Source organism: Chaetomium fimeti, assembly GCF_033439085.1.
Source record: "Chaetomium fimeti strain CBS 168.71 chromosome Unknown B0H64scaffold_13, whole genome shotgun sequence".
Classification (NCBI taxonomy): domain Eukaryota; kingdom Fungi; phylum Ascomycota; class Sordariomycetes; order Sordariales; family Chaetomiaceae; genus Chaetomium; species Chaetomium fimeti.
In genome coordinates, this window is record NW_026944341.1 from 297,488 (window position 1) to 323,218 (window position 25,731).

At 57.7% G+C, this 25,731-nt stretch overlaps 10 protein-coding genes across 10 annotated transcripts; 3 read left to right on the forward strand and 7 right to left on the reverse strand.

Moving 5' to 3' along the window:
• Positions 1 to 943: 943 nt before the first annotated feature.
• B0H64DRAFT_59231 (uncharacterized protein) lies at positions 944 to 3,608 on the reverse strand. Its single transcript, XM_062808480.1, has 2 exons — positions 2,248 to 3,608; positions 944 to 2,188 (listed from the first exon to the last, which is right to left on the reverse strand). Exons 1-2 carry the CDS (start codon positions 3,501 to 3,503, stop codon positions 1,081 to 1,083), a joined length of 2,364 nt encoding a protein of 787 aa, XP_062653979.1. The 5' UTR covers positions 3,504 to 3,608; the 3' UTR covers positions 944 to 1,080.
• A 2,049-nt stretch (positions 3,609 to 5,657) lies between these two features.
• B0H64DRAFT_452503 (uncharacterized protein) lies at positions 5,658 to 6,753 on the reverse strand (the record flags this gene model as incomplete). Its single annotated transcript, XM_062807204.1, has 2 exons — positions 5,658 to 6,462; positions 6,653 to 6,753. The coding sequence occupies 2 exons, from the start codon at positions 6,751 to 6,753 to the stop codon at positions 5,934 to 5,936; spliced, it is 630 nt and encodes a 209-aa protein (XP_062653980.1). The 3' UTR covers positions 5,658 to 5,933.
• Positions 6,754 to 7,754: 1,001 nt separating this feature from the next.
• B0H64DRAFT_59238 (uncharacterized protein) lies at positions 7,755 to 8,335 on the reverse strand. Its single transcript, XM_062808481.1, has one exon. The coding sequence runs from the start codon at positions 8,196 to 8,198 to the stop codon at positions 7,851 to 7,853; it is 348 nt and encodes a 115-aa protein (XP_062653981.1). The 5' UTR covers positions 8,199 to 8,335; the 3' UTR covers positions 7,755 to 7,850.
• Positions 8,336 to 9,747: 1,412 nt separating this feature from the next.
• B0H64DRAFT_412433 (uncharacterized protein) lies at positions 9,748 to 11,938 on the forward strand. Its single transcript, XM_062804928.1, has one exon. The coding sequence runs from the start codon at positions 9,920 to 9,922 to the stop codon at positions 11,660 to 11,662; it is 1,743 nt and encodes a 580-aa protein (XP_062653982.1). The 5' UTR covers positions 9,748 to 9,919; the 3' UTR covers positions 11,663 to 11,938.
• Positions 11,939 to 12,674: 736 nt separating this feature from the next.
• Positions 12,675 to 13,384, forward strand: B0H64DRAFT_378675 (uncharacterized protein; the record flags this gene model as incomplete). The annotated part of the gene is made up of 2 exons (XM_062802601.1): positions 12,675 to 13,204; positions 13,348 to 13,384. 2 exons carry the CDS (start codon positions 12,675 to 12,677, stop codon positions 13,382 to 13,384), a joined length of 567 nt encoding a protein of 188 aa, XP_062653983.1.
• Positions 13,385 to 13,703: 319 nt separating this feature from the next.
• Positions 13,704 to 15,265, reverse strand: B0H64DRAFT_436709 (uncharacterized protein). The gene is made up of 3 exons (XM_062806202.1): positions 14,981 to 15,265; positions 13,930 to 14,897; positions 13,704 to 13,852 (listed from the first exon to the last, which is right to left on the reverse strand). The coding sequence occupies exons 2-3, from the start codon at positions 14,817 to 14,819 to the stop codon at positions 13,834 to 13,836; spliced, it is 909 nt and encodes a 302-aa protein (XP_062653984.1). The 5' UTR covers positions 14,820 to 14,897; positions 14,981 to 15,265; the 3' UTR covers positions 13,704 to 13,833.
• B0H64DRAFT_412439 (uncharacterized protein) lies at positions 15,265 to 16,428 on the reverse strand. The gene has a single exon (XM_062804929.1). The coding sequence runs from the start codon at positions 16,217 to 16,219 to the stop codon at positions 15,719 to 15,721; it is 501 nt and encodes a 166-aa protein (XP_062653985.1). The 5' UTR covers positions 16,220 to 16,428; the 3' UTR covers positions 15,265 to 15,718.
• A 20-nt stretch (positions 16,429 to 16,448) lies between these two features.
• Positions 16,449 to 18,371, reverse strand: B0H64DRAFT_412440 (uncharacterized protein). The gene is made up of 2 exons (XM_062804930.1): positions 17,999 to 18,371; positions 16,449 to 17,938 (listed from the first exon to the last, which is right to left on the reverse strand). Exons 1-2 carry the CDS (start codon positions 18,188 to 18,190, stop codon positions 16,751 to 16,753), a joined length of 1,380 nt encoding a protein of 459 aa, XP_062653986.1. The 5' UTR covers positions 18,191 to 18,371; the 3' UTR covers positions 16,449 to 16,750.
• A 2,762-nt stretch (positions 18,372 to 21,133) lies between these two features.
• On the forward strand, positions 21,134 to 22,693 carry B0H64DRAFT_368490 (Alpha/Beta hydrolase protein). The gene is made up of 2 exons (XM_062801980.1): positions 21,134 to 21,587; positions 21,659 to 22,693. The coding sequence occupies exons 1-2, from the start codon at positions 21,340 to 21,342 to the stop codon at positions 22,623 to 22,625; spliced, it is 1,215 nt and encodes a 404-aa protein (XP_062653987.1). The 5' UTR covers positions 21,134 to 21,339; the 3' UTR covers positions 22,626 to 22,693.
• Positions 22,694 to 22,721: 28 nt separating this feature from the next.
• Positions 22,722 to 25,569, reverse strand: B0H64DRAFT_350440 (glycosyl hydrolases family 31-domain-containing protein). The gene has a single exon (XM_062801431.1). The coding sequence runs from the start codon at positions 25,429 to 25,431 to the stop codon at positions 22,903 to 22,905; it is 2,529 nt and encodes an 842-aa protein (XP_062653988.1). The 5' UTR covers positions 25,432 to 25,569; the 3' UTR covers positions 22,722 to 22,902.
• Between the last annotated feature and the right edge of the window lie 162 nt (positions 25,570 to 25,731).

Consider the following 25,731-nt stretch of genomic DNA (forward strand, 5'->3'; position numbering starts at 1 on the left):
CGTATAAGTAGCCTCGGTATAAAAACACACGAATATCTCCGTCTAAACGTACATACCCCAACCCTAACCCTAACCCAACGCCTAACCCTAGCCCTATCCCTATACCTAACCCTGAGTCACACCACTCATTAACTCCCTGCGTTGAAAGGTGAAATTGACTGCGTCAAATTGACTGCACCGAACTCTATGCATTCTGTCGACTCCAGCTAGCTAGAACGGGGTGCGGGCCTTAAATGTTGAGACCCAAGCCTCCAGAATGAATCCCGCTTTCTGGCGTGCGGAGCCGGCTTGGCACGGTGCCGTCGGAGTGGCCTCCGCTCCGCTTGTCTGGACGCCGTCGGGGATGGGAGTCTGGGTAGGAGCGAATATGGTTCCGGTGCAAAGTAATTATTGGATGGTTCGGGTTGCATCCATGTGTTAACCGCACCACAAATCCTTCCGCGATCCTCAGAATCGATGTTTGGTTGATGACGAGTTGCGCTGCCCCGAGACCAGCCCTATGCTGGTGATCTTTCAACTTGGGCACTTCAATAGCACAGAGCAGTAGTAAAGGTCACGGGAGGTAGGTAATTTGTGATTCTCGACCTGCCATCGACATCATTCTCGTTAAGCCCCGTGTACTTATTTATCATCACACACCAAATCTGTCCACCATACAATGCTTTGCATTTTGAGTTCCATTAGGTCAATCTCGACATTATCATCAGCTCATTACCGGTTACCCATGCCCAACCGTTTATCCGAACCGATTAACCCCTAGGATACACATGCGCTAGCAATGCCCCGACGCGATGCATACCCGCCGCCCAAGATGCGTATTATGACAGGAGAAAAGGGAAAAACAACTCCAGCTCGTCAACCAAAAACACGTCAATCTGTACAACGGAAATGAAACTTTTGTTGCCCGCCGCGACCCGACCCAACCCACCCACCCCCCAGGCCGCGGCCGCAAGAAAGCAAATAACAGAAAACAAAAAGAGGAGGGAAAGGGGACACATGGGGTTGGAATTACAGAGGACAGACAGACACCTTGGAGAGAGGTTTGGGCTCAGCACTCAGCAAAGCCGTTCACCTTCACTCTCAAACGTCGTCTGGGCCGTCCAAGTCAGACGCCGTCAGCGACTGCGCGAGGAAATGCGCCGGCTTAGTGCCTTGACGGGTCGGGCTGCTCCCCCTGCTCTGACCGGGCATCGACAGCGTGCGGGCGCGTCTCGACCCAGGCCTCGGGATGAGGCGCGACCGCGACCGCTGCTCCTCGAGCGCGGGGCGAGCCTGCTCCTTGGAGATGACCAGGCCCTGCGTGATGGACATGAGCTCGCCGCTCTCGACGGCGCACATGCTGGGCCACACCACCAACAAAATCTCGTCGGGGTCAACCTCCCCATCCATCAACTCCTCATCCGGGTTGCGCAGCGCGTTGTCGAACCCCCCACTGGAATGCGCCGCATCCGCCGCACCACCCGCGCTCTTCTCCGACGGCGCCCTGTCACTCGCCTCCACCGTCTCCAGCCTATCATCCGCAAAGTCATCCCCATCATCCCGCACGCGCGGGTTGCAGGCATCGCGCTCCGCCGCCTCAGCAAACTCGGGCAGCTCCAGCACCTGCCAATCGAAATCATCGTACGGCGGACCAAAGTACGGCTCGATCTTCATCTGCGCCAGCTGAATCCTCATCCACTGATCACACGCCAACTTACACGCCACCTCGAGCCCGGCACAGAAGGCCTCGAACTGCAGCGCGGTCAACAAATGCTGCACCAGCCACGAGACCTCGCGCACGACCATCTTGACGCGGCGCGCGCCCTGCTCGACCTGCCGCTCCGGCATCATGGCCACCAGCGTCGCGCGCACGTGCGCCTCGCGCGTCGGGTCCTCGTCCTCGAGGGCGCGCAGGAACTTGACCAGGTTCTCGTCGTCGTCGTCGAGCAGGTAGACCGGGCGGAAGAGGTGCTTGTGCATGGCGCGCGAGAGGACGGCGAGGACGGCGCTGATGCGCATGCCCTTGGCGGCGGGGGTGTTGGATTGCGGGAGGGGGATTTGGAGCTGGGTCGCGTGCTTGAGGTAGGGCGAGTTGCGCAGGTTGGTCCAGCAGGAGGGGTCGGTGAGCGTTTGTTCGTCGATGTCGGGCCGGAAGGTGCCCTCGACGAGGGTTACGATGGTCGTCCAGATCTTGTCGAGGACCGTGACGCTGGAGGTGGGTGTTAGTATTTTTTGCGTGCGTGCGAGATGTAATGTGGAGGAACTTACTAGGTGTCGTCGTTCTCGCTGTGGAGGACCAATCGGTATTGCTCGAGTTCGGTCAGCTTCCGGGTGGTGAGCTGGAGGTTTTGTGTTGTGTCGTTGAGCTGTGTCTGGAGCTCGCGGCCCTGAGCCTCGGCAGTGTTCGCCCGCTCACCCTCGGCTGTGAGCTTGCCGTGGAGATCCTCGATCTCGGCGTTCTTGTCCTCGACCGTCTGCTGCAGCGACGCGATCTGCTCCTCGGCCGCCCGCAGCGACTCCTGGAGGCTCTCAATCTCGTTGTTCTTCTGAACAATGGTCTCGTTCAGGGTGGCCACCTCTTGCCTGGCCGCCTCGAGCTCCTCCTCGAGGTTCTTCTTCTCCTCCTCCAGAGTCGCGATCCTCTCCTTCAGCGAAGCAATCTCGGTCTCGTTGTCCGCCTTTACCTGCTCGAGGTCCGCCTTGGCAGTCTCGAGGTCGGCCACATTCCCCTTGAGGGACGAAATCTCGGCCTCGTTGTTGGCCTTGACCTCCTCGAGTCCTGTCTTGGCCTCGGTGAGCGCCGCGATCTCATCTGCGGCCTGGGCGGCGGCGGCGGCAGCAGCCTCCTCCCCAAGCCGCTTCTCTTCCTCAACCGCAGCCTTGGCCGCGTCGAGCTCTGAGTACTCTTTGGCCGTCTTTTCTTGTAGCTCGGAATACTCCTTTGCGGTCTTCTCCTCGAGGTCGGCATATTCTTTAGCCGTCTTCTCCTGAAGGTCGGAATACTCCTTGGAAGTCTTATCCTCGAGCTCCGCATACTCTTTCGCAGTCTTCTCCTCGAGATCCGAAAACTCCTTGGCCGTCTTCTCTTCTAGGTCGGCATACGCCTTGGTCGTGGCGCCCTGGAGGTCGGCATATTCCTGGGCGGCCGTCGCAGCGGCCTGGGCAGCGGCGGCAATCTTCTCTTCGAGAGCCTTCTGTGTGTCCTCGAGGTCGCCCTCTAACCTCGTCCTGGTAGCGCTGAGCTGGATGATCTCCTGCACCTTCTCCTGCACCAAGAGCTCGAGATCGTTCTTCTCGCTCACGAGCTCGCCCTTCTGGTCCTCGAGATCGTTCCGGAACTTGCGGTACTCCTCCAGGACGACCTGGTGCGAACTCGAGAGCTTGTTGTTCTGCTCCTTGACGTACAGGAACTCGCTGAAGACGTCGGCCACCAGCTTGTAGTTGGGGTCCGAGGTCAGGTCGCGGATAGCCCGGACTAGCCCGTCGACGGCCTGGGTAGGGTCGGCGTCGATGTGGGAACCCATCTTCGGTTTGGAGGCGGACGGGGCCGGCGGTGGTTTGGCGCGGGTGCTCTGGAAGGAGGAGGCGAAACTGCGGGCCTTGGGGGAAGCCAGCTTGGGCGGATCGTCCGTGAAAGCGACGGGGCCGGCAGAGGGGAAGAGGGAAGGGAAGGAAGAAAGGAGAGCCAATGATGCTCTTCTTGACGATTGTTGGATGGATCGCTACCGTGGGTCTCACGATGGTCTGGCGTCCAATCTTGGGGCGGGCTGGAGAGATGGGGATGGTGTTGCGGCAGTGGAATTGGACGACGGTTCGGTTTGTCTATATAACCGGAGAGGATGCCCTGGTCCCATGTGGCCTTCTTCCCGCCTAAGGCGACACTCATGCAGCCAAGGGGGACTGGCCGAGGAGAGGCTGAGGAGGGATCTGACGTCTGAGGGGGCTGGCATTGAGTCACCACGCAAGCAATCACCCAAACAACAGATCACCAGACTGCCGCCGCGCCCAGTCTCCGAAGTCCACCGCCCTCCAAATTGTCAAATTGTGGGTGTCAATTGGGCTCGGAGCTGCCGTAGAGGGCGGAGAGTGGTCGAAAATGGTTCGGCCAGGGGTACCCACCGCGTGTTACAAGGGCTCGGCTGGCCCATCACAGCATGCCAGATGTGGTGGCAGCATCAACAGAGCCCAACGTCCAACCACACAGCTGCAGCCTTCCAAGAAATCCAAGAAATCCAAGGGGTACAAGGGATACAAGGGGGGATCCAATGTTCCAAGCGGTAACCAGCCCGCGAGGTTCCGGCATTGTTTCTTTCTGGCCTGTGTCCATCTCATCTCGGTCTTGTGCAACCCGCCTCGCGAATCTGCGGCCGCTTGAGTCGAAACGGGCTTGGGCCCGCTTGGTTGTCGTCGATGGGGCTCCATCGAGGCTCTTGACGTGGCAGCATCGGTTGCCAGCACTCTTGCGCAGGGGTTCATCTGGCCTTGATTGGCATTGGCATTGGGCCCCGCAGCCCGCTTCTTCCGTCCCCACAGACTTGCAGGGCGCTAATGAGGCTTGCAGAGCCAGCGTATCATTGACATCGTTGGAGTCTGTTTGCAGTGGAAACCTCCGGGTTGGGAAGCCACAACAAGCCCGCATCGAGTGAGGTGATGATGATGCTGGCCATGAATGGGAGAGAATGGGAGAGCATGGCACTGTCATTGTGTCTCGCCTTGCCCCTTTCCCCTTCGACGTGCATGAAGAAAGCCCCGCCTCGACTCCCTCGAGTTCTCCACTGGTCGACGTCGGCACCCGAATTCTCCACCGTGTGCATCGAGCATCTTTTCGGTGGCCGGCGCCGGTGAGCTGGATCTGACCTTCCCTGCCTTCCCCGGTCAACGGCTCCGCCCAACCGCGTTACGGCCCGGCCCTCACGCCAAGGGGGTTGGGCTCGACTCCGGCGCCCAAACAGGAGCCATACAGGGGCCATACAGGGGCCATACAGGAGCCATGGCCAACTGGCACCGGCACGGTGGCACCCGCTGGATATTTCCCTACCAATGCTCGATGCCAATTGATAAGGCCGACCAGCTGAGCCGGCGGCGAGCCGTACATAGCAGCCTGAATGAACACCCCCTGGAGCCGAAACACATCCACCTCCCGGAACGGGCTGCTTGATCCCGCCTCCGTTGGCCTCCGGTGCCACGTCGTCGGCCTCAAATTTTTATGTGATGAATCTGGAATCCTCCATCCGCCCCGATCCGCTGATGGCTCCGAGATCGATTCCGTCCCCCGGCCGAGGCTGACACTTCCGACTCGCCTTACCACTCACCGCCTTACCCTCCGCTTTCACCACTCTTCCGTTTTTTCCTCCTGTGTTGCACTCATGTGGAACTCTATCCGTCTTGTGTATCACTCCCAGCCTCCCGTCAGCTGACACCGCTGCATTGAAGCCGCTACACCTCCCGACGACAGCTCCCGAATGCCCTCCCACCGCCTTTGAGCGCGGTCCAGGCTTGTTTGGAGCCAGCAGCATTATTGGTGTCGAGTGGCAGTGAGGCATTGGCCAATGAGCTCACCGCCCCGTGAATATGCAATTGAGGTTGTCTGTCGGCTCCGTGAGCGTGCCATCGTGCGCGAACTTGTGCTTCGGCTATCAACGTGTCGACACTCGATCATACCTACGAATACCACGTGGGGAGATACCCGGTCACACAAATCTGGCGTGTGGAACTTGCGAGTAACCGGACTCTATTTATCAACTACGCGCCAGGTAGCAATTCCCAAATTCCCACCGCCGGACGGGCCAGCCATCTGAGGTGCAACCGTCCGCTCTACTGCCCCCGAGAAGAACGTCCACCCCCAATCATGAATGTCCCAGCATTCACGGCCGATGCCGAGGGACCTGCTCTCCGACCAAGACTCCTCCGTGTTTCCCTGCGTACTTCTCCAACCATACCGAGTGTAGGCGCAATCATTGGACTGGTTGCGCGCTGTTGTTGGCTTCCTCTATAAGTGCCCAGCGCTCTTCCTTGACCGCAACCCATTTAGCGAAAGTTCCCTGGGTGACTTGGAGCGTGGCCAGAAACGTGGACGGGCCTAGTCGGTGGCGTCGAGGTGGATGCGCCACCCAAACAAGACGGGCCGAGATGGGTCGAGCGGGCTGGGTCGGTACGGTGGCTGGGTTGGTTCCGGGGGGAGGGACCACGGGCGGGATGTTGATTCCGGGGGGAGGGACCACGGGCGGGATGTTGGTTCCGGTGAAATAAGCCAGCTCCTCCCAGATTTGTTGTTCATTTCTTTTGACCACCAAGCCGTTGGGATGGCTAAGGTTGTCAAAGTCGACGAAACAGTTCTCCCCTGTATCCGCCTGCAGTCGCTTTTGGCAGATAATGCCGTTCTCCATAGCCGGAATATAGAGGACCCTGCGAAGAACGATGGTGTTGTATCCGTCTTGGTTATGCGCCTTCACTTTAAGCTCGACGGTTCCAACACCCTCGACTCTGCGCGGTGTGTCCGTGCCATTAATATACGCATTGAATCCACGTAGCTCTTGGAAGGTGGTAAACCACCCTCGATTTTTAGCGACACTGGTACGTGGGGGGGGTAGAGGTTAGTATCTGTCACGACAGAGGCCAAAGTTGGTGGCTGTTTTTGGGTCCAATGTTCTAGATGCGGCAAGGGGGAGCTCACTGCCATCCAGGGTTCTTGGTGTGCGACGGCGTGGGCATCAGCCCCCAGGACCAGTCAGGGCACACGTCCCCGCGATTTTCAGGTGATCGGCGCCGAGGCATTGTGTGCGTTTGGGGCTGTTAAAAGGGTGTAACTAATTCGTGGTAAGCTAGGCCGTAGCGGTTTGACTTCCGTTTGTCGAGGTGGTGAAGGCTGCGGTTGACATATTGGGAAACTGGTTTATATTCGAGGGCCACACATTGGTACTTATATGCCAGCGTGAGTACCGATAGGGACTCAGATACGCTTCGCCATGGGTGTACTCCGTGATGTACACCGTTTTCTCTCTGGACGGCGATGGGGACGGCGCCTTTGTCGCTGAATATACATCGCACGTCACGTTCCAGTCAGCGTCAGTTGGACGCTCCTAACGACTGTATCTAACAGGTCATGCCGAGGAAGGCAGCATTCGGGGGTCAGCTGAAAGGCGGATCTTGGAATATTGAACACAGAGGGCACAATTGTGATAATTCGCTCATTTCTCGGAGGCAATTGCCCCTGCTCAGCAGCCCGTTATGAGACTCAACCCGGGCTTTGTGGCGGATCCATCAAAGCCTCAGGCCAACTATCTGGGTAGCTACGGAACATAAAGCCCTAGCGACCAACAACGCTTCTTCTCGCAAGCCTCGTAGGGCTGATACCAACTAACGTGATGTGGAAGCTGAACTCCCACCGCGGTGCCACACCATGCGCTGGTCCCCAACCTATTCCCGTGGCGTAAAGCGATCAAGTTCCGACCGACCTCCCATTGGGATGCGCCTCGTGCGTTCTGTGTCCTTTAACCGAATCTCATCCCACAAAACGCTAATGACTCCAGCACGCGGAAAGCGTTGTTCCTTGACTTCTCGGCATCAGGGCGCTGTTTTTGCTCGTCCGAGATGCTCCCAAGCCGTTGATCGGCGATCAGGGCCGGAGTACCTATCAAGGCTGGGTTCAATATGTACTCGGCGAGACGAATGGAGGTGACCGAAACCTTGTAGCCGCATGGCCGAAACCGGTTGCCGAAGCATTGGGCTCAAGGGGCTGGCTTCACGTGGCCTAGGTGGTCGATTCCGAGAGGGGGGGAGGGTTATTCGCCGGTTGAGATGACGCGCGCTGCCCCACGATTATCCCCCGCTCCGCAATGATTCTTCAGATGCACATGACCGCAAGTCAATGATCACATCATCTGAAAGAAATCCAACCGCTCCTGTTCCTCTTGCTCGGCCTTCTTCCGCCGGGCGGCATCGTCGGACTCCACGGCATTGTCGGCCGAGCCAGGTGTCTTTGTTGACGTCGTGGAGTCAGCCCATGTGGTATCGACCGGAGTGGAGTAGGCCGAGTACTCCGGGTTGACGTCTGGACGAACCGGGATGCCTCTGGGCGGGTGGGTGTCATGAACATGCCGCACCTCAACAGATGGTTCAAGTTTCTTCTCGACGTGGCGGGGCTTTTCATCTGTGACGGTAACGGAGGCGCCTTTGCTCTTTTTCTTCCAGAACCCGAGGGCTTTGAGACAGCCGGCCATCGCAAGTCAGTCGCGCGGTCTTGTGTGGTGTAGCTTTGTGTGGTGTAGTTTTGTGTGGTGTAGTTTTGTGTGGTGTAGTTTTGTGTGATGTGGTTTCGTACAGTGTATGGTGGTGAGACGATGGCGGGGCAGAATTGGTGGTGTTTGTGTGACTGTCAAACTAACTGATGGGCTGATGAAGCAAGCGCGTGCAAGAACAACGCTGATCTGTCGAGACTGCAGTGCAGCAGCGCATCGGTGGGCGATGGCGGCCTTTTCAATCCCAATGGCACAATGCCACCGTCATCATCACTAGTGCGTCCGTCCCGTTCCTCATCTCGCGGAAGCCAATCCTTTGCACATCCCCGGTCCAAGCCTTCCATTTCTGGTCAACGCGCGACGCGGGAAGGTGCCCTGCCTGGCTCAGCCGATATTCCGAAATTCCGCCCAGCACGCTGCGGCTCGTTTCAGTTAGCGTCTTCGAGGCTCTCCCCGGAGTGCGGGGGTTCGGCCCCGCAAATCCCCTTCCCGTTGCGGGAGCTTGCCCCATGCAACCGCCGTCAATTCTCGTTCCAATCATGGAATCCATTTCAATCTTTTCGTCCCATGTGTGGTGTGGCTCAACACATGCTGCTTTTTGAGCATTCCTCCCCTCTGCGTGCCAACGCGGCACAATCAAGCTCAATTGACACCGGCTCGCTATGTATTATCAGCCCTACCAGAGTTTAGGCATCCATGATCCACTTTCCGGTTTGCTGCGGATCTTGTCATCGCTCGCCGTCAGCGCAAGGTCCCATCAAAGTCGCCGCTCGATGGAGCCTGGTGTGGATTTTGGTGGGGTCTCTCCGGCGATGGCGTGCACGTGTGCTTGATCTGGGGATGTCCCAATTTCGCGATCTGGCGAGGCTGGTAGAAGCTGGCTGTGTATTGCCCGGCAGCTGGAGGCAAGAAAGGAGTAGAGGATGAGCGGAGGTGTTGCGGATTGCCAAGGAAATGCGGAAGGGCGGCGACTGGGACTCTCCTGCGTGGTTGAACACCTGACCGGGTCGCCATCTACAACGGCCGACTACGGCAATCACGAGTCTGGAAGAACATGTTTCTCCGTGTCCACCATGCTCAGAATGTCCCTCTCGACGCATTAAAACCAATTCGGTTTGACAAAACATGTTGCGCTCGCGGTGCTCAGTCCGGTTTTGTCTGCCATAATTACGGTAACGTATTGAATGATTCACCAACTTTCAACCGACTGCAAGAGCCTCGACGCTAACTTCGTTAGCTATATAAATACTTCAAGTTAATGGAGGTTTCGGACGTGGAGGCCTGCCCATGGCCCCTCACGTGTAGATCCATCTTCTTTCGGAGAAACATCAGCTCACCGGTACCCTGGTTGCAGGTCGTTCTTGATCCCACCGCCGTATCAGGCGTATGAAACGGTATTATAATACATCCACAACACTCGAGCTGTTTATATGTTGCCTTTTTAAACCTAGCTGAGCCTCGGTCTCCCTAATTATTTGTTCCTTCGACTCACCATATCTGGTTTACGTAATAATGATCAAGATTCGGCTTTGCGCTATCATCCAAAACAGCAGGTCGACGGGAACTCCCCGGGTGTGCTTCACAGGTCCCCGCTCTGCTGTGGCTTGAGTGGGTTTCAGTGAGAGCATTTCAGCCATAACTTGCGTCAGCCCGGATTCTCCTCCCAACAACCCCAAACTCTCAATATCATTATCAGCAACAGAATGAAGTCGGAAGCGGCGCCAATGCTGCCTCTCGGTGCGGGCTCCCAACAGGGGACCCGGAACCACTCCCGGGGCAAAGGTTTCTTACTCGCTTTTTTGGCTCTAATTTTATTCTCAATCACTTTTCTGGATCTCGGGTCTCTCGAGCGACTCTTGACAGGATCAGTTCGACGAGAGCAAGACTTCAGATCCGGATGTGCACAACCGGAGCCTTTATTCCCGGGCGAGAACCGAGACCTCGAGAAAGTGTACGACCACATCAGCAGCAGCGCCTTCAGGAATGCCACCATCAAACGTCTTTCTGCCGCCGTCCAGGTCAAGACGGAGTCCTTTGACGATTTGGGGCCCATCGGCGAGGATGCGCGATGGGATGTCTTCTACGCCTTCTATGAGTTCCTGGAAAAGACTTTCCCTCGTATCCACAAGGAGCTGTTGGTGGAGAAGGTCAACACCCACGGACTGCTGTACACATGGAAGGGCAGTGACAAGTCGCTGAGGCCAACACTGCTCATGGCTCACCAAGACACGGTGCCAGTGCCCCCTGAAACCGTTGACTCGTGGACATACCCTCCTTGGAGTGGAGAGTTCGACGGCACGCACGTCTGGGGCCGCGGCGCCAGTGACTGCAAGAACCAGCTGATCGCTACTATGGAGACGCTCGAGCTACTCCTTGAGGCCAAGTTCCAGCCACATAGGTCTATTTTGCTTTCCTTCGGCTTTGATGAAGAGTGCTCTGGCCGGCAGGGAGCGGTGCAGCTGTCCGCCTTCCTACAGGAACGCTACGGAACCGACGGGATCGCGGCGATCATCGACGAGGGTAGCACCTTTGAACAGGCTTGGGGGACACTCTTCGCCAAGCCCGGTACGGCTGAGAAGGGCTACACCGACGTTGAAATCACAGTCCGGACGCCCGGCGGGCATTCCTCCATCCCCTCCGACCACACCAGCATCGGCGTCCTCAGTGAGCTGATCACCGAGATCGAGGCCGAGCAGTACCGCACCCGCCTCGTCGACTCCAACCCCTACTACACCCAGCTCCAGTGCGGCGCCGCCTACTCGCCCGAGTTCCCCAGCAAACTCAAGAAGCTCCTCCGCCACCGCCGACCCGACCACAACACCTGCCACGCCACCAAACCCGACCGCCTCGCGCTCGAAGCCGCCAAACAGGGCCCCGACATCAAGTACCTCATGCAGACCTCGCAAGCCGTCGACGTCATCTCGGGCGGCGTCAAGGTCAACGCGCTCCCGGAGCGCGCCAGCGCCGTCGTCAACCACCGCATCAACGTCGGCGAGACGACCCAGGTGGTCAAAGACCGGCTTACCGCGGTCGCCGGGGCCGTCGCGCGCCGTCACAACCTCACCCTGCACGCCTTCGACGGCGCCGAGGAGGCGCCGGGTTCCATCATCCTCTTCGCGTCCGACCACGAGCTCGAGGTCGCGCCCATCACGCCGGCGGATGGCGCCAACGAGAGCCCCTTTTCCGTTCTTGCTGGAACGACGCGCGCGTTGTACGGGAGGGATATGGTCGTCACGCCGGGGATTATGACGGGGAATACGGATACCAGGTATTATTGGGATTTGACGCGGCATATTTTTCGCTTCTCGCCGGGGTATGATCCTGAGGACGGGCCGGGGCTGGGGAATATTCATACCGTGGATGAGAAGGTCAGCGTGGTGAACCATGTGAATGCTGTGCGGTGGTTTATGCTGTTTGTGAGGAACATGGATGAGGCTGATTTGTAGCGCTCTGCTCTTGAGCATGGTGACGCTTGTAGCTTGAAGTGAGAAGGCGTGCTTGGGAAGGGCTTGTGCCCGGAAGATTGTGAGGGTAATATGCACATGTACGTACCAAGATCTCTCGAGGGTTAGTTCCTTAATTGTGCGATGGTTGTATCAAGTCGGTTCTAAAGGGACACCGCCCGGGATATAGACTAGATTGTCTTCCTAATCTCAAAAGAAGCGGCGGACCCATGATTCTTCACTACATCCCCCGCCGTGAGCCATGGCCTTGAGCTAAGCGTATCGCCGAAAGAAGGAGCCTTGACCGTAAGCTGCGAGACGGAGGTCACAGACGGGCCTCTTAAGGCCGATTCCCGACGCGCTGTGTGACGTTGCGCTGCCGGGTATCAAATCCAGATTAAGGCCGGGAGTGGGCTAATGCTATAGTTGGCATACAGTCAATGTGAAAACTTTTGCTGCATTCGAAAATATGGTCTTCTTAAAGGAGTTCACCGCCCTGGGTCAGCTTTTGTTGATCGTTCCCGCCGCCCGGCATTAGTGCATGTGCCACTCTTTTGCTTCTGCAGCCATGACAGAGCGGGATGTAGGTCAGCCCAGTCTTACACTCCCTCGGAGCGACGTTTTGGCAGACATCGCACAGCATAAACCGTTGGCCAATGGATGCACCAACCATCGCATTTACGCCCCCTATTTGCTGCGGACAAGCCAAGTGGAGGGCTTCCGGTGGCCCTGTTCTTTCCGGCGTCGGCGGATGATTGTGGCGTATCACGCCCTTCGTCGGGGGAGGTTTGGATGATCCGTTACCACATTTGGACAAGCCATTGGTGATGTTTCGGGACTCGGGAAGTACCGAATATGAGGGTGTTTGGGGAGATCCCAGCTCGCAAAATATATCAGCTCCCCGGCTTCTCTGGCCGTCCTTCGTTACACTTACTCCCATTCAGTTGCCTTATCTCTACGTGTGTCACGGTGTATTCCCGCTCATCACCCCAACGCCTATTCCCAGACTTTCACCATGCCTGCCGTTTCCAGGGCTGTCAACATCCTCACCCGCACAATACAAGCCCGGCAAACAGTTACATTCACCAGTCCGCCTCCATTCCCACCGTTCCGCCAACCCGACGACATTGACGACGACGACAACCCGTTCCGGGTAGACCCGGATGACCTCCGCGATGACGACAAATTGTCGGCCGGCACAATAGCGGCCATCGTCATCTCCATCGTGGTCTTCCTCATCGTGATCACCGGTCTCGTCGTCTTTCTCGTCTACCGCCGACGCAAGGCACAAAGAAATATCGACATCGCCATAAAGGAGGAAAGCATCTCTATGACGCCCGTAACGGCCTCGGGGGCACTCGACCCACCTCCGCCATACGACGATTCTCACCTGGACAGCCACCATTCGGGCCAGGAAAGGAGCGGGAGCCGCAGTGACTTCAGCCAAAGTGGGGAGGAGGAGGAAAACGATGAAATGGGGTCGCACGCCACGATTACGGATGGGCTGGCGCCGGGGAGGCATGTGGACGCGGAGACACCTGCCGGGTCAGAGCCGCGCAGGGGCTCAGACACACATACCAGCTCGGACATATATAGAGGGCCGGGGTCAACCTAGAGAGGGTTGACCAAATAGAGGTGGGGGATGGTGAGATGGAAGAGAGGGGTTGGAACCTGGCACCCAAACACAGTATGAACACGAAGGATGATGATGACGGCCACGAATAATGGATGGTACCAAAAGAGCGAGATACACCGCCGCCGGGATTGATAAAATGACCTTCAACCCTTCTCATGTTCCTCCCCAACCAAGTGACCTCCATCTACTAATACAACAACGCTTACCACCCCCATATTCCTACCCAACAGCCTCCCCCCCCCCCCCCTCCCCCTCTCTCCCCCCTTAATCCTGCGGAATCCCAAACCTCTCCCTCCGCCCATACCTCTCCACCCCCCACCGTCCCAACCCCTCCGCCAACCCCTCCGCAACCCCCCCATCAAACCCCCTCCCATCCCCCACCCCCGCCACCTCCCCCGTCCGCCACGCCAACCACCCCTCCACTGCCACACTGCCCTCCCAATCCCTCAACAACCCCACCGCCACCGCCACCACCACCTCCCCATCCCGCACCCGGTCCGGATGGTCGGCCGCATACAGCGCCGTGGCACCGCACACGCTACAGAACGCGCGCGTGACTATCTCCGAGGAGTGGTAGGCGCGCAGGGTGCCGATGCCGTCGAGGGAGGACGGGATGGCGGGCTCGAGGCGTGACAGGGGGGCGTAGGTGGACGCGACGGCGTGGGTGCCTGAGGTTAGCCGGCAGGAGGTGCAGAGGCAGAGGCAGGCTAGGCGCTTGAGGGTCGGGGGGCCGGTGGCGGGGGTGTGGGCGTGGGCGGAGTCGGTGGCGGGGTTGGTGGTGGTCGTGGAGGTGGTGGAGGTGGCGTTGTCGGTGGTGTCTGGGTTGGGGGGAGCGGAGGAGGGGGTTGGGCCGGTGCGGAGGTAGCGCGAGAGGAAGGGGTGGGCTGCTTCGGCTTCTGAGGGGCGTGGCAGGGTGAAGCGTACGCCGCCGCAGTGGCATTGCGCGAGGAGGCGGTTGCGGTCGGGGAGGTCTGGTTCCGGGGGCCGGGCGTGGGCCAGCGCGGAACGGGGGTCACTCGGGTACGGGTTCCAGGGGTGGATCGTCCGGCCGTTGACCGAGGGCAGCCAGGTGGCGAGGTTGGGTTCGGTGGTTGGGTTGGGGAAATTGTGGGAGAGAATCCGGAAGGTGTCTTCGTCGTGGGTGTCGAAGATGGAGCTCGTCACACACCAATCGTCCAACCCGGTGGATGGATCCTCTCTCAGGCCGCGCTCGCCAATGTGGCAGCCGCAGGTGGTGCAGAAAAAGCGTTCGAAGGTTGCCTCCTCGTGCATGTACCCTGTAAGGGACGACTCGACCGAGGAGGGCGAGACGAAGTCCGGTTCGACTCCGTATGGGAGGGGGGTTTGGAAGGAACAAAGGGTCCCATGAGTGTAGCGGCAGATGCTGCAGTGGCAGAGGTAGACTGAGAGTGGAAGATCCGAAGTCGGGACCTTGACGGTGAAGTGCGTTGACTTGCAGTGGCACTGAGCTGTGAGGGTTTTGTATGGCCCGGCGCGCGGAAAGGGGGGGAGTTCGTCAGTCATTTTAATGGTGATGTACTATCCACAGTGGTCGGGTGTTTGGTGTTGAGTTGTGAATTTTGCGGACTACAAAGTACCTACCTGAATGTGATTGTTAAATTAGTGGTTGCGATCTGCGACGGCATGCGTCATCGGTGAGATTCCGGGAGGGGGGGGTACCATACCAGTATAATCAAGAACCTATTGAAGGGATAGTGGCCCAAATGGAGAATAAGCAAAGCTGAACTTTATACCGACTAAATTAACCGCGCTGGCGACCGAAGAACAAAACAGGTGAAGATCCCCCGGCCTGGCAAGACCCCAAGTTATACCCTTCCGCGACCTCGGGGTGTAGTTCCCTAAAGAGGAGGTATTATACCGGCACAAGCCCTCCTTCCCTCCGGTCACATCATGTGTACTATAACCACTGGCAGTTCTTTCTCTCACACAGCTCGAGTAATATGAACCCGAGCGTCTACGACATGAAAAGCAATGCCAAACGGTCTTCACTTATAACTGGCCAGTTGTACTGGTGTATCTTAACCAGCCTCGGCGGACGAACCAGGAGGATAACAAATGTGATTCTGATGGCTCAATAAATTGAAACTTGTGGATAGTACAAAGGATGGATGCTAGTGTATACCTACCTATTTATCGAAGCTACTGCTGCCGTGGCGAGCGTTGCTGGTTAGAATCATCACTAAGGAAAACCATCGCCGTCAAAACCACCAACTAACATACCCGTAGGTAACTTGACACGCACTAGCGTTTCCAGGCATAGGCATTGCCAATACAGCACAGCGGCCTGAGACTTCCACGTCTAGCTGATAATAATACAACGGCCAGCAGTCATGGTGCTAGCCCCATGAACCGAACAAGCGCCCTCAACCATCCAACTTCCCCCGCAACACTCTCCTCCGCTCCTACCCCTTATTATACCTCGACCCCTTCCCACTCCAAAAGCTCTTATCCACCTTATCATCGGCCGCCGGCTCCGCCTTGCCATGCTTATTCTCAAAGTCCCGATTATGCTCATCCACCTCAGCCTGCTGCTCCGCACTCAGATCAGGGCGCTCGCCCGGCACGCTAGCATTGCTGATCCTGGGCTGGGCCGGCGGGTGGACAGAGCTGTCAAGCGCGGGCCCGCCTCCCGTCCGGCCGCGGGCGTCGCCCTGGGCCAGACCGTCTGGGATGGGGCCGCCCGTCGGGCTGGAGCCGGTCTCGACGGCTTCCTTGCTCCGGGATCCGCCGCTGGCTGCGCTGGCCTCCTCGGCGGATTTGGGGGCGGACGACTTGCCGTTGCTGTAGGGTCGGAGTGGGAAGGGGGCTGCGGCTGCTCGTAGGGTTACTGCGCCTGCTGGCCTGCGGAATGCCGAGGCGAGCATGGACATGTTGGACGCGGAGCGGGTGGTGAATCGATTCATGGTTGTTTTGGTGTTGTTCTTGACTTGTTGAGGGCGAAGGTGGTGTTGTGAAGAAGGTGAGATATATCAGATCCGTCTTGATGGATGTAAAGGATTGGTCATATACCATTTGAGAACGGTTTCTAGGTAACCATGGATGGCATGCCAAAGTGGGATGGATGGCGCAATTTCATGGTGTTGAACTTGGCTACTGCCATGACATCATCGCTGTATCCTCCCCGACTTTTTGCTGTAGCTCTGCGAGATGGGTGCAGTATGGATCTGCAGTTATGCACAGCACCCTAACCCTATTCTCCGGGCTGCTCGGCACTTTCCGTGGTGATGTTATTGATGATCAACGGGGAAACCATTACAGGATGAAGAAGAAAAACATTATTATAGAAACAAAAAGGGAGGGGGAAAGGAAAACCGAACAAGAGAATGAAGAGGGAGAGAAGAAAAGAAAAAGAGAAAAAGGAAGCAAGTCTACAAATTTCCACACCAAGGAAGATGGATCGTAGAGCTATACCCTTCCTATCGCGCAACGATATTCTAAAAGTCACTGTCCGACGTCAAATACAGCTCGGATGGCAGCTGGTCGATAGCTGAGCAGATATTCTTGAGATGTGCGGGCACCCATGTCTCGTAAACGTTCCTGGTAAAGCGGTATGCCCTCCACTTCTCCTCCCCGTCAAGAGCCGTGAGCGAGAAGTCGTGGATCGGGTGGCGGTAGTATTGAACATCGTTTCCGTCGATTACTGCATAATGACCGTAGATACGTACAGCTCTGTGGTTGTGAGAGATAGAAGAGGCGAGGATCTGGCGATGAACCTCGGCCTCGCGTTTCACTAGCCGAAAAAGCTCAACCACGGCTCGTACCGCAAGTGTCATGCTATGCGCGTTCTCCCTGTCCGCGACGTCGAGTGCGGTACCGCCACATTGCACCTCGCACGACAAGAACGGGAAGTACATATAGTGCGTGGCCATGAACAACGACCGGTCCCCGGCGAGGAAGTCGCCGAGGAATGGTGATAGCTTGGCGAGCTGGTTATCGCCAAATGCCTCGCGTTTGAACCCCGCAGAGTAGTCCGGCTGAGGCCGCGTGCCAGTCAACGGGACCGAGTTGTTCCATCCCTCGTCGACGCTTTCGGTCAGGCATTTCAGGGCCTTGATACGGAGAGTAAGTGTCTCGGCTGAAGGAACGATAAGTCGAGAAATATCCTGGACAATCTTGGCCTTGTTGCTGTTCTGTAGATCCTCCCAAACATTCTCGAATATATCCTGATCGAAGAGCGACTCCGTGGGAACTGGCTGTTCACCGTCGAGGAGAGCTTGGCAAAAACGCTTGCTCTCGTCTGTGATACCGAGTTCTGATTTTCTCATATATGAACCTTTGGTTTGGAGCAGCAGTGCGTATCGTGAATCCTTATATGCGCCACTCTTGTCCTCTCCGGGCTTCTGATCGCTCGGGATCGCCGACGTCGTCAAGGTCGTTGAAGCCGCAGAACCTGATGACCTCCGAGGGGGCATGGACCTCTTTCGCGCAAGTATATGCTGCATGTCGATGTATTCTTGCGGCCACTGTCCTTCGCCTGCCCAAAGTTTAATCGAGTTAAGACTCCTTGGGGTCCTTTCCGTACAATCTACAAGACGTGGCTGACGCTTCCGAACAGCTTCTACAGCAGGGTCGAGGCCGTCGGCCGGTCGCTTCGTACCGCCGTCATTGGGTATCGCGCAACGCTTTAAGTAAGACCCTGATTAGTCCTTGTAGAGAGGAAGAAAATGGATTGCATATGATACCTGCTGAGGCGGAGTCGTCTTGAATCGGGATGCTGCTCGCCCTCGCTTTGCCCCGTGGCGACCTGTGGGCTTTGAGGGACGCCCGGGTTCGTTTCCGTTTTCTAGCGGGTTTAGGGGAGTACCTTGGGGTCCCGGCGTGGACGATACGCGCCCCTCTGCAAGGCCAGCCAATCGTGATCGTGTGCGGACCATAGCGAGGTAGAGGAAAGAAGCGGATAGCTTATGCCGTAATCGTTGCCGGGAGGGACCGAGGATGGTGGCACGGGCGGATATCTGATGGTTTGGCAAGGAAGTCCAGGCCTTAAAGCTGTGGGGTAGTGGGATATACCGTTTTGAAGGTGCGGTATTCTTTGTCGGGCCGTCGGCAAGATTTCAATCGCACGCGGCACATCAGAAACAAACTTGAATGAATGCGTCTGAATCACATCCAACGCTGCCGGATTCGGTAACCCGCTAACTCTCCCAGTGAAGCGGTCTATGTGCGCGGTGCGACAAGGCACGACAACAACTATCGGAAAAGAAACTGAGAAATGGAACACGGATCTCGAAGTCACCCAAACCGACATGGCTGACATTCAGGTGCTGCTCACTTCCCATCGAGAGGCAATCAATGACACCACCCAGGTTCGCGTAGAGGTGGTCGAATGCCGCCATGCCCCACAAGTCCGCGGTCCAGACCATCAAATGCACAGAAACTTTCAGTTCTCGATCCAGAGGAATTGGACAAGGGGCGCGAACCGAACCGCTCGGTTCCGGGCTACCATATGGCCGCATCGGCCAGGGGTTTGTAGCCCTCCGGCTGAATGTTCCGCAATTTCTTGGTTATGTTGGCGATGACGGTAAGCCCCATCCAGTCCAGGTTGTTGGAGCCGAAGAGGATGCGGTTATCCCCGTCCTTCCATGGTACACCGATAAGAATACCACGGTAGACCTTCCGTCCCCGAACTTTCGTGTCTTAGTAAACTCGAGAGTCGACTCCTCCAGGCGGATAGCGCCAGAGCAAGCAGGTTATGGCAGCCCGGGACAATAGGGGTTGGGACGGACACTTGGTGTTAGGACGGACACTTCCAGTGTTTTTAGGACGGACACGTGGTGTTAGGATGGACACTTGATGTTAGGATGGACAACACAGCTTGGGACGGACAGGGTATTTAGCCATCCGATCGCCCAAGCAGACTAGTGCACCTTCGCGAACTAGGAGAGGATGTGGGCGGCTGGCCTGCACATGAGGCGGGCCAGGAAGGCGTGCTCAGGCATCCTCTCCTATGTGCCAGAAATCCCACCTTGGTTGTGACACTATGAATCTTTTGGTGCACGACTTGGAAAGTCTTCTCGCCGGTGGCGATTGCCGTTTGGTGCTCGGCCAACCACTCGTTGTGGATATTCGCCATTGCGGCGTCCGTCCTTGTTGCCGTCAGTCCGTTCGACACGTGCTGGAGGATTTCGATTTGTCCCTTTATCAGTGTGGCTGTCAGGGATCCTCCTTGTCGGAGACTGATGTCGAGAATCTTGCAGAAATTCTCGATTGCTGCATTGCTGTCGTGGGCGAGGGCCGATCTCAGTGTTCCGCCGTGAAATGCCAGGTCTTCCGAGCCGACGATGGCGATGTGATCGTTGTTCGCCTGCTAAGATCTGCATGAGATCCGCCAAAGACATCAAGGCTCGGCAAAGGCAGCACCCGATGATTGGTTCCGAGCAGTGTGTGCCATCGTCTTCTTCAGCGAGCGTCGGCGCAAGGCCATCGATGTGCCCAAGGGCAACTTCAACATGGGAAAGCTGCAGCTTTACAAGGTCAGCCTTGTAGACAAGGCCGAGATCGATGATGCCCGGCGTGATGGCATTTCTAGATCGAAATGAAAACAGACCACGTCGCGAAATATGCCCAAGGATAAATTAAAATACTATGGTTCCTTCCCCCGTAGCTAAAACCCCATCGCCGAATGGTTAGACTACAAGACGACAATGCATTGTTACCTAGACAGACCAAAACAAAACCCGTTCAGCGACCATGACCAACTCGAATGAGTCGAGAAATACCACTGGCTACCTAGTATACGAAGCCCAGGGTGGATGCGATGCTGTCCCTTTACCCTTCTGCTCGACCTTTCGCAGCCGCTGCGTCCTTGTCTAGCTCCTCTCCTCACCCGAGCCTTGACCGTGGGGTCAGGCTCATGCTCCTTCGCGTGTTGCTTGCTCTCTTTCCCAAGCTACTTTACCTTAACCCCAGATGAACCCTGTACTCAGCGTTGTACTCCTTAGGTAGATAGGGAAGGAAGCGGGCTGGTGAAGTGAAAGGCGAGTGTGTTGCTCAGGGTCCGTCGTAACTCAACGTTTTCAACCGGCATGTGAGAAATGAGAAAGCCAACTACCTATGTTTCATGCTCTGCATTGTCTTTCACCCCGTGACATGGCACCGCCGACAGGGTGATTATCTGAAATGCCGTCTAACTACCTACCTACTTCACTTGCGTTTAGCTTTGTGATAATTGGGTGTTCCAACACGCCACTGGGCGGCAAATCATGCCGCGAGCAGAGAGCACTTCCCGCCATGTCGTACAGAGGCAGCCTGTTTACCAAATCGACTTTGGCCGTGGCATTGGTCACTGGATCAATGGTGATGCCAGAGTTTCGAACCGAGACTTGGTCGTGCTCGGCGGTCAGTTGGGAAACGTGGCTTTGGCGGGGGTCCTCGTATCTCAACGGAGTCATGGAGGTAATTTCAGTAAAGGTGCCATTTCATAGCGTGCAATGCCGTCCGACTGCCGTCGTTTAAGTCCAGTTTGGTGCAATTAGTTCGATACACATAGATGGGACTGAGGACGGGGGTTTGGGTTCGGGGTAGGGTTGGGGATGGGGTTCGGGTTTGGACCCCAACCCCAACCCCATCCCTACCCCTAACCCAAACCCGAACCCAAACCCTAGGCCATTAACCCATCACACCCATCCCTCTGTCGCGTCAATCGACTGCGATGAACTGGCTGCGATCGCCCGGGTACGATAGTTCGTGCGGCTTCAGGCTGTGATCAGTGTTCACAAGGTCAGGATTGCAATTCCTCGTGTGTGCCAAACTTTGCCTTGAAGTAAGCCCATTCGGCCACTCCCATCCTGTCCCCACTCACATGCGACGCTGTGGGAAGAACTCACGATGAATCATAATTAGCGAGAGCCTAAAGGGGAAGTAGTTATGCAAGTGTGGAGGTACGAAAATGAAACCTGGCCGTCGGACCACCGCCAGATATAACTATATAGGTACCCATCGCTTGGCTTTCGTTAGGCCAACATCATCATAATCCTCACTTACAGCATTCAGTTCCTCTCACATTCAACGTTCAACACGATCTATGGCTGATATATCAGGAAGAACAGCTGCCATGGAGGTGCCAGGTCTTCGCGAGTCCACCAACCTCATAACACCACCCTTGCCATTTATGAAGCGTATGAAATACTCCATCATCGCTTTCCTTTGGTACAGGGTACTATTGAAGGGCATGCTCTACTACGGCGAAGCCAAGAAGTACTTTGTTCCCCCAGGGGAGAAGGAGCCCGACCTAGTCAAGACCTACCCAGTGCGGAAGTCATTAACCATCCGGTCAGTTTCCATCACCTCCCTCTCCCAACCCGCTCCCTAGCTCCAGCCCCCAACTAACACTCCAACCCTAGCATCTTCTTCCCGCCCTCCTACAAGCCCTCCACCACCACCACCACCAGCTCACCGCAGCCCCCCAAGCTCCCCACCCTCCTCACCATCCACGGCGGCGGCTTCACCGTCGGCGAGCCCCACGACAACGACAGCTGGAACCGCGCCTTCGCCCAGCGACACAACACCCTCGTCATCGCGCTCGACTACAGCAAATCCCCCTCCGGTCCCTTCCCCACGGCCATCCACGACCTCGAAGCCCTCATCCACTGCATCCTCGCCGACCGCACCCTGCCCCTCGACCCCGCCCGCGTCGCCATCGCAGGCTTCTCCGCCGGCGGCAACTTCGCGCTGGCCGTAACCCAGCTCCCCTCCCTGCGCGGCCGCATCCGCGCCGCCGTGCCGCTGTACCCGCTAGTGGTGCAGGCGCCGACGGCGGCCGAGGGGGAGGCGAAAGCGGCGCGGCGGCGGTACAAGCCCGCGCTGGGCGGGTTCCGCGGGAAGGCGGAGGATTTCCTGCTGCCGATGATGCGGCTGTTCAACTGGTCGTATCTGGCGGCCGGGCAGCGGTGTGATGACCCGTTGCTGAGTCCGTGGTATGCGCCGAGGGAGACGCTGCCGAAGGATATTTTCTTTGTGGCGTGTGAGCTGGATATGCTGGCGCATGAGACGTGGCGGATGGCGTGCAAGCTTTCGGGGAGGAGGGTGCCGGGGTTGGGGGAGAAGGTTGGGTCTCAGGAGGTGGTGGGGAAGGGGAGGTTGATCACGGAGGGGGATGAGAGGTTCGCGTTTGAGGAGACCATGGAGGATGGGTCGCGGTATCGGTGGTTGCTTGTGCCGGACACGATTCACGGGTTTGACCAGGATGGCATCGAGGGGTTGGCCGGGGATCCGGTGTTTATGGAGGACGCGCGGATCAAGACGGCTAAGACGATCGACTTGATAGGGGAGTGGTTGTTGAGCGGGCCGTTGAAGGGGGATTCGGAGTGACGGGAAGGGAGCCGGATAGAAGTGGATAGACTGAGATAGAACCTGTAGACACCAAATTACGTTCAGTCACTCTCATTGCCATGCCCAGGGGGTTGTCTCAAACAGTAAACATGTACGTATTGCCGAGCAGGAAGTCCAGTACCATATGTGTACCTATGTATGTCCATGTAACCCCATCCAGAGATTTTTGCCTAAGAAAGAAACAAGTCATAACCACATAACAATCCACAAACCAACCCCATCAATGCTTGTATCCCTCAACCCCAGCGAAACGAGCTCACACCAAAACATAATCCTTCAACTCCTCCTCAATCGCCTCCACCCCATCCCCCTCCCTCACCACATCCGCCCAAACCTCATGCCCCTTCGCACTGCCCTCCGCCCGCCCATCCGCCCCCCAAACCTCCATAACCGCATTCTTGACCCCCGCATCCACCCCCATCTGCAACAGCCTCCCCACCCTCGCCTCCACCTCATCCTCCGCCTTGGCCACCACCTCCCAGACAGGATCCTTATCATGATACCCCATCTCACACCGATGCAGCACCTCAAACACCCTCTTCTCCACATCCACCACATCCAGCTGCAGATCCCGCCCCAGCGCGATCTCGAACCCCTCCGGCTCCCACCGGTGCACGTTGCCGAGCGCAATCGTCGTGCACCCCTCGCCGTTCTTGTCCTGCGTCACGCGGAACCCGGGCACCTGCGCCTGCACGTCCGTGTTGGTGTGCCCCACCAGCTTGACCTGCCACTGCCGCCAGCGGTTGGCGCCGTTCCACTCGGGGCCGATGCGCAGGACGCCGGTGGATTGGGACCAGGTGATGGGCGTGCGGACGAAGCTGCTGAGCGCGGGCTGCACGTCCGAGTCGGGGTCGGTTTGGTGGTTCTGGTCCTTCTCGGGCTCCTCGACCAGCTCGAACTGCGCGTCTTGGCCGACGACGAGCAGGATGGTCATGTCGGCGGGGCGCGGGGCGCCGTTGGATAGTCTGGGGGCGGCGTCGAGCGGGAAGATGGTGCCCTCCTTGGCGAGGATGGGCATCTGCGACAGGGGGCGGTGCAGGTGCATGTACCGGCCGCCGTCGTACACCAGGTGCGGGTGGAACAGGTCGATGTAGCGGCCGGGCGGCAGCCAGGCGCGGACGCTGCCCATGAGCGTGGTGCCGTTGTTGGGGGAGGTGATGGGTGCGACGAGGACGTCCGGGCCGAAGTAGTACTGCGTCGGCACCGTGTAGGCCTCCTCGTCGGTCGGGTGGTTCCAGTACATGGGCTGGATCAGCGGCTCGCTCTCGTAGCTGGCGCGGATGTTCATGGTGTAGAGGAAGGGGATCAGCCGGTGGCGGAGGGTGAGGAAGTTCTTCATGATCTTGCAGGCTTCGTCCTCAAAGTTCCACGGCTCCTTGGAGTTCCAGAGGCTCTTGGTCGAGTGCAGGCGCATGATCGGGGAGAATACGCCCAGCTGCACCCAGCGGACGGTGAGCTGGTTGGACCGCACGCCCGCCCAGTGCCCGCCGATGTCGTGGCTCCACCACCCGTAGCCGATGTTGGACGCGGTCGCCGTGAACTCGGGCTGGAATTCGAGCCCTGCCCAGGTGATTTGCGTGTCGCCAGAGAAGCCGATCGGGTAGCGGTGGGACCCGGCACCCGCGTACCGGGAGAAGGTCAGTGGCCGCTGGATGGTCTTCACGTTGCGCTTGCTCGTGAGGTAGTGGTAGTGGTTGAGCACCCACAATGGGTCGATGCCCGGGATCTTGGTCTTGGTTCCCTGCTGCCAGTCGACCCACCAGAAGTCGACGCCCTGTTCCTCAAGGTTCGTCTTGAGGACGTCAAAGTAGGCGTCGAGGAATTTCCGGTCGGTGCAGTCGAATTCGATCGGGGCCTCTTTAGACGTGTCGTGGTGCAGGGCCTTGGCTACGGCCTTGTACTGGTCCTCGTAGGCCCGGATGCCGTCCGCTGGGTGGTCATTGAGTGTCACTTTCAGGCCCCGCTTGTGCAATTCCTTCATGAATCCTTCCGGGTCTGGGAACAAAGCGCGGTTCCAAGAGTACCCGGTCCAGCCGCTTCCGTACTTTGGGTCGATGGCGACCTTGTGCCAGTCCATGTCGATGACCGACGTTGTGAGAGGGATGCCTTCGCTCTTGAAGTGATCCATGAGGTCGAGGTATTCGCGGGCTGTATACTCATGGTACCGTGACCACCAATTGCCCAGCGCCCAGCGAGGGAGAATTGGCTGTTTGCCGGAGAGGCGGTAGAAGTCCTTGATGGCGGCCTTGTGATCGCCGTTGTAGGCAAAGATGTAGCCGTCGATGCGGCTAGGGCGGCGCGTCGCGATCCACCCGTCGTCATGGTCAAACAGCATGGACTTTGAGTCCTCAAGGACAGCATAGGCCTTGTGAGAGAGTACCCCTGGCTCTAGGTCGACGCGGCCCCAGGCGCCATCCAAGGTCCTGGCAGTGCCACCCAGGTCTCCGTAGCTCTCACCATCGTACCGCCAGACATCGTCGGCAACCTTGACCGAGAGTCCCTTGGAGGAGAACTTCTTCTTGTCATAGGTGAGGTGGAAGTGCTCCGTAACGATCTCGAGGGAATTCTTTGACTCGGCAACTCGGTAGTGCGGGACGTCAAAGCACCTGAACATGGCAAAGGAAGACGGGCGGTCCTCGAAGCCGCCATCTTGAGACCATTCGTAGCGGATCAGGCGGTCAGTCAAGACGCTGAAACGGTAGTAAGAAGATCCCCTGCCGCCCGTGACAACCGCCTTGGGGTTCGCCTTGGGCTCGCTTGGGAATGAGTACCGGTCGCCGGCCATTGTCGAATGTCTGATTGGGTGTCGGGCGTGAAGAAGGAGAGAAAAGGGGTTGCGGTGAAATCGGGGGGATTGTTGCCAAAATAGCAGCAAGATCCCAACGCTGAGTGCTTTCAAGATGGAACTCTGGACGAATGGAAGTGGAGGGCGTCGTTGAACACGGGATTCCGGCACGAACCCGAAGAAGCCACGTCCGTTTCGGGCCGCTGCCCCCCTCCGGTCAGCTGCGCCTATCCCTGTCCGACACAATCACAATGCGGGGAGGAGCGCCGCGCCCTGGCACAAAGGCAGAGCAACCAATCA

Coding starts and splice junctions, on each gene's coding strand:
- B0H64DRAFT_59231 (XM_062808480.1), bottom strand. CDS start 3,503: ATGGGTTCCCACATCGACGCCGACCCTACCCAGGCCGTCGACGGGCTA. Junction 2,189..2,247: donor AGCGAGAACGACGACACCTA/GTAAGTTCCTCC, acceptor ACCCACCTCCAG/CGTCACGGTCCTCGACAAGA.
- B0H64DRAFT_59238 (XM_062808481.1), bottom strand. CDS start 8,198: ATGGCCGGCTGTCTCAAAGCCCTCGGGTTCTGGAAGAAAAAGAGCAAA.
- B0H64DRAFT_412433 (XM_062804928.1), top strand. CDS start 9,920: ATGAAGTCGGAAGCGGCGCCAATGCTGCCTCTCGGTGCGGGCTCCCAA.
- B0H64DRAFT_436709 (XM_062806202.1), bottom strand. CDS start 14,819: ATGACTGACGAACTCCCCCCCTTTCCGCGCGCCGGGCCATACAAAACC.
- B0H64DRAFT_412439 (XM_062804929.1), bottom strand. CDS start 16,219: ATGAATCGATTCACCACCCGCTCCGCGTCCAACATGTCCATGCTCGCC.
- B0H64DRAFT_412440 (XM_062804930.1), bottom strand. CDS start 18,190: ATGGTCCGCACACGATCACGATTGGCTGGCCTTGCAGAGGGGCGCGTA. Junction 17,939..17,998: donor AGACGACTCCGCCTCAGCAG/GTATCATATGCA, acceptor TCTTACTTAAAG/CGTTGCGCGATACCCAATGA.
- B0H64DRAFT_368490 (XM_062801980.1), top strand. CDS start 21,340: ATGGCTGATATATCAGGAAGAACAGCTGCCATGGAGGTGCCAGGTCTT. Junction 21,588..21,658: donor CGGAAGTCATTAACCATCCG/GTCAGTTTCCAT, acceptor CTCCAACCCTAG/CATCTTCTTCCCGCCCTCCT.
- B0H64DRAFT_350440 (XM_062801431.1), bottom strand. CDS start 25,431: ATGGCCGGCGACCGGTACTCATTCCCAAGCGAGCCCAAGGCGAACCCC.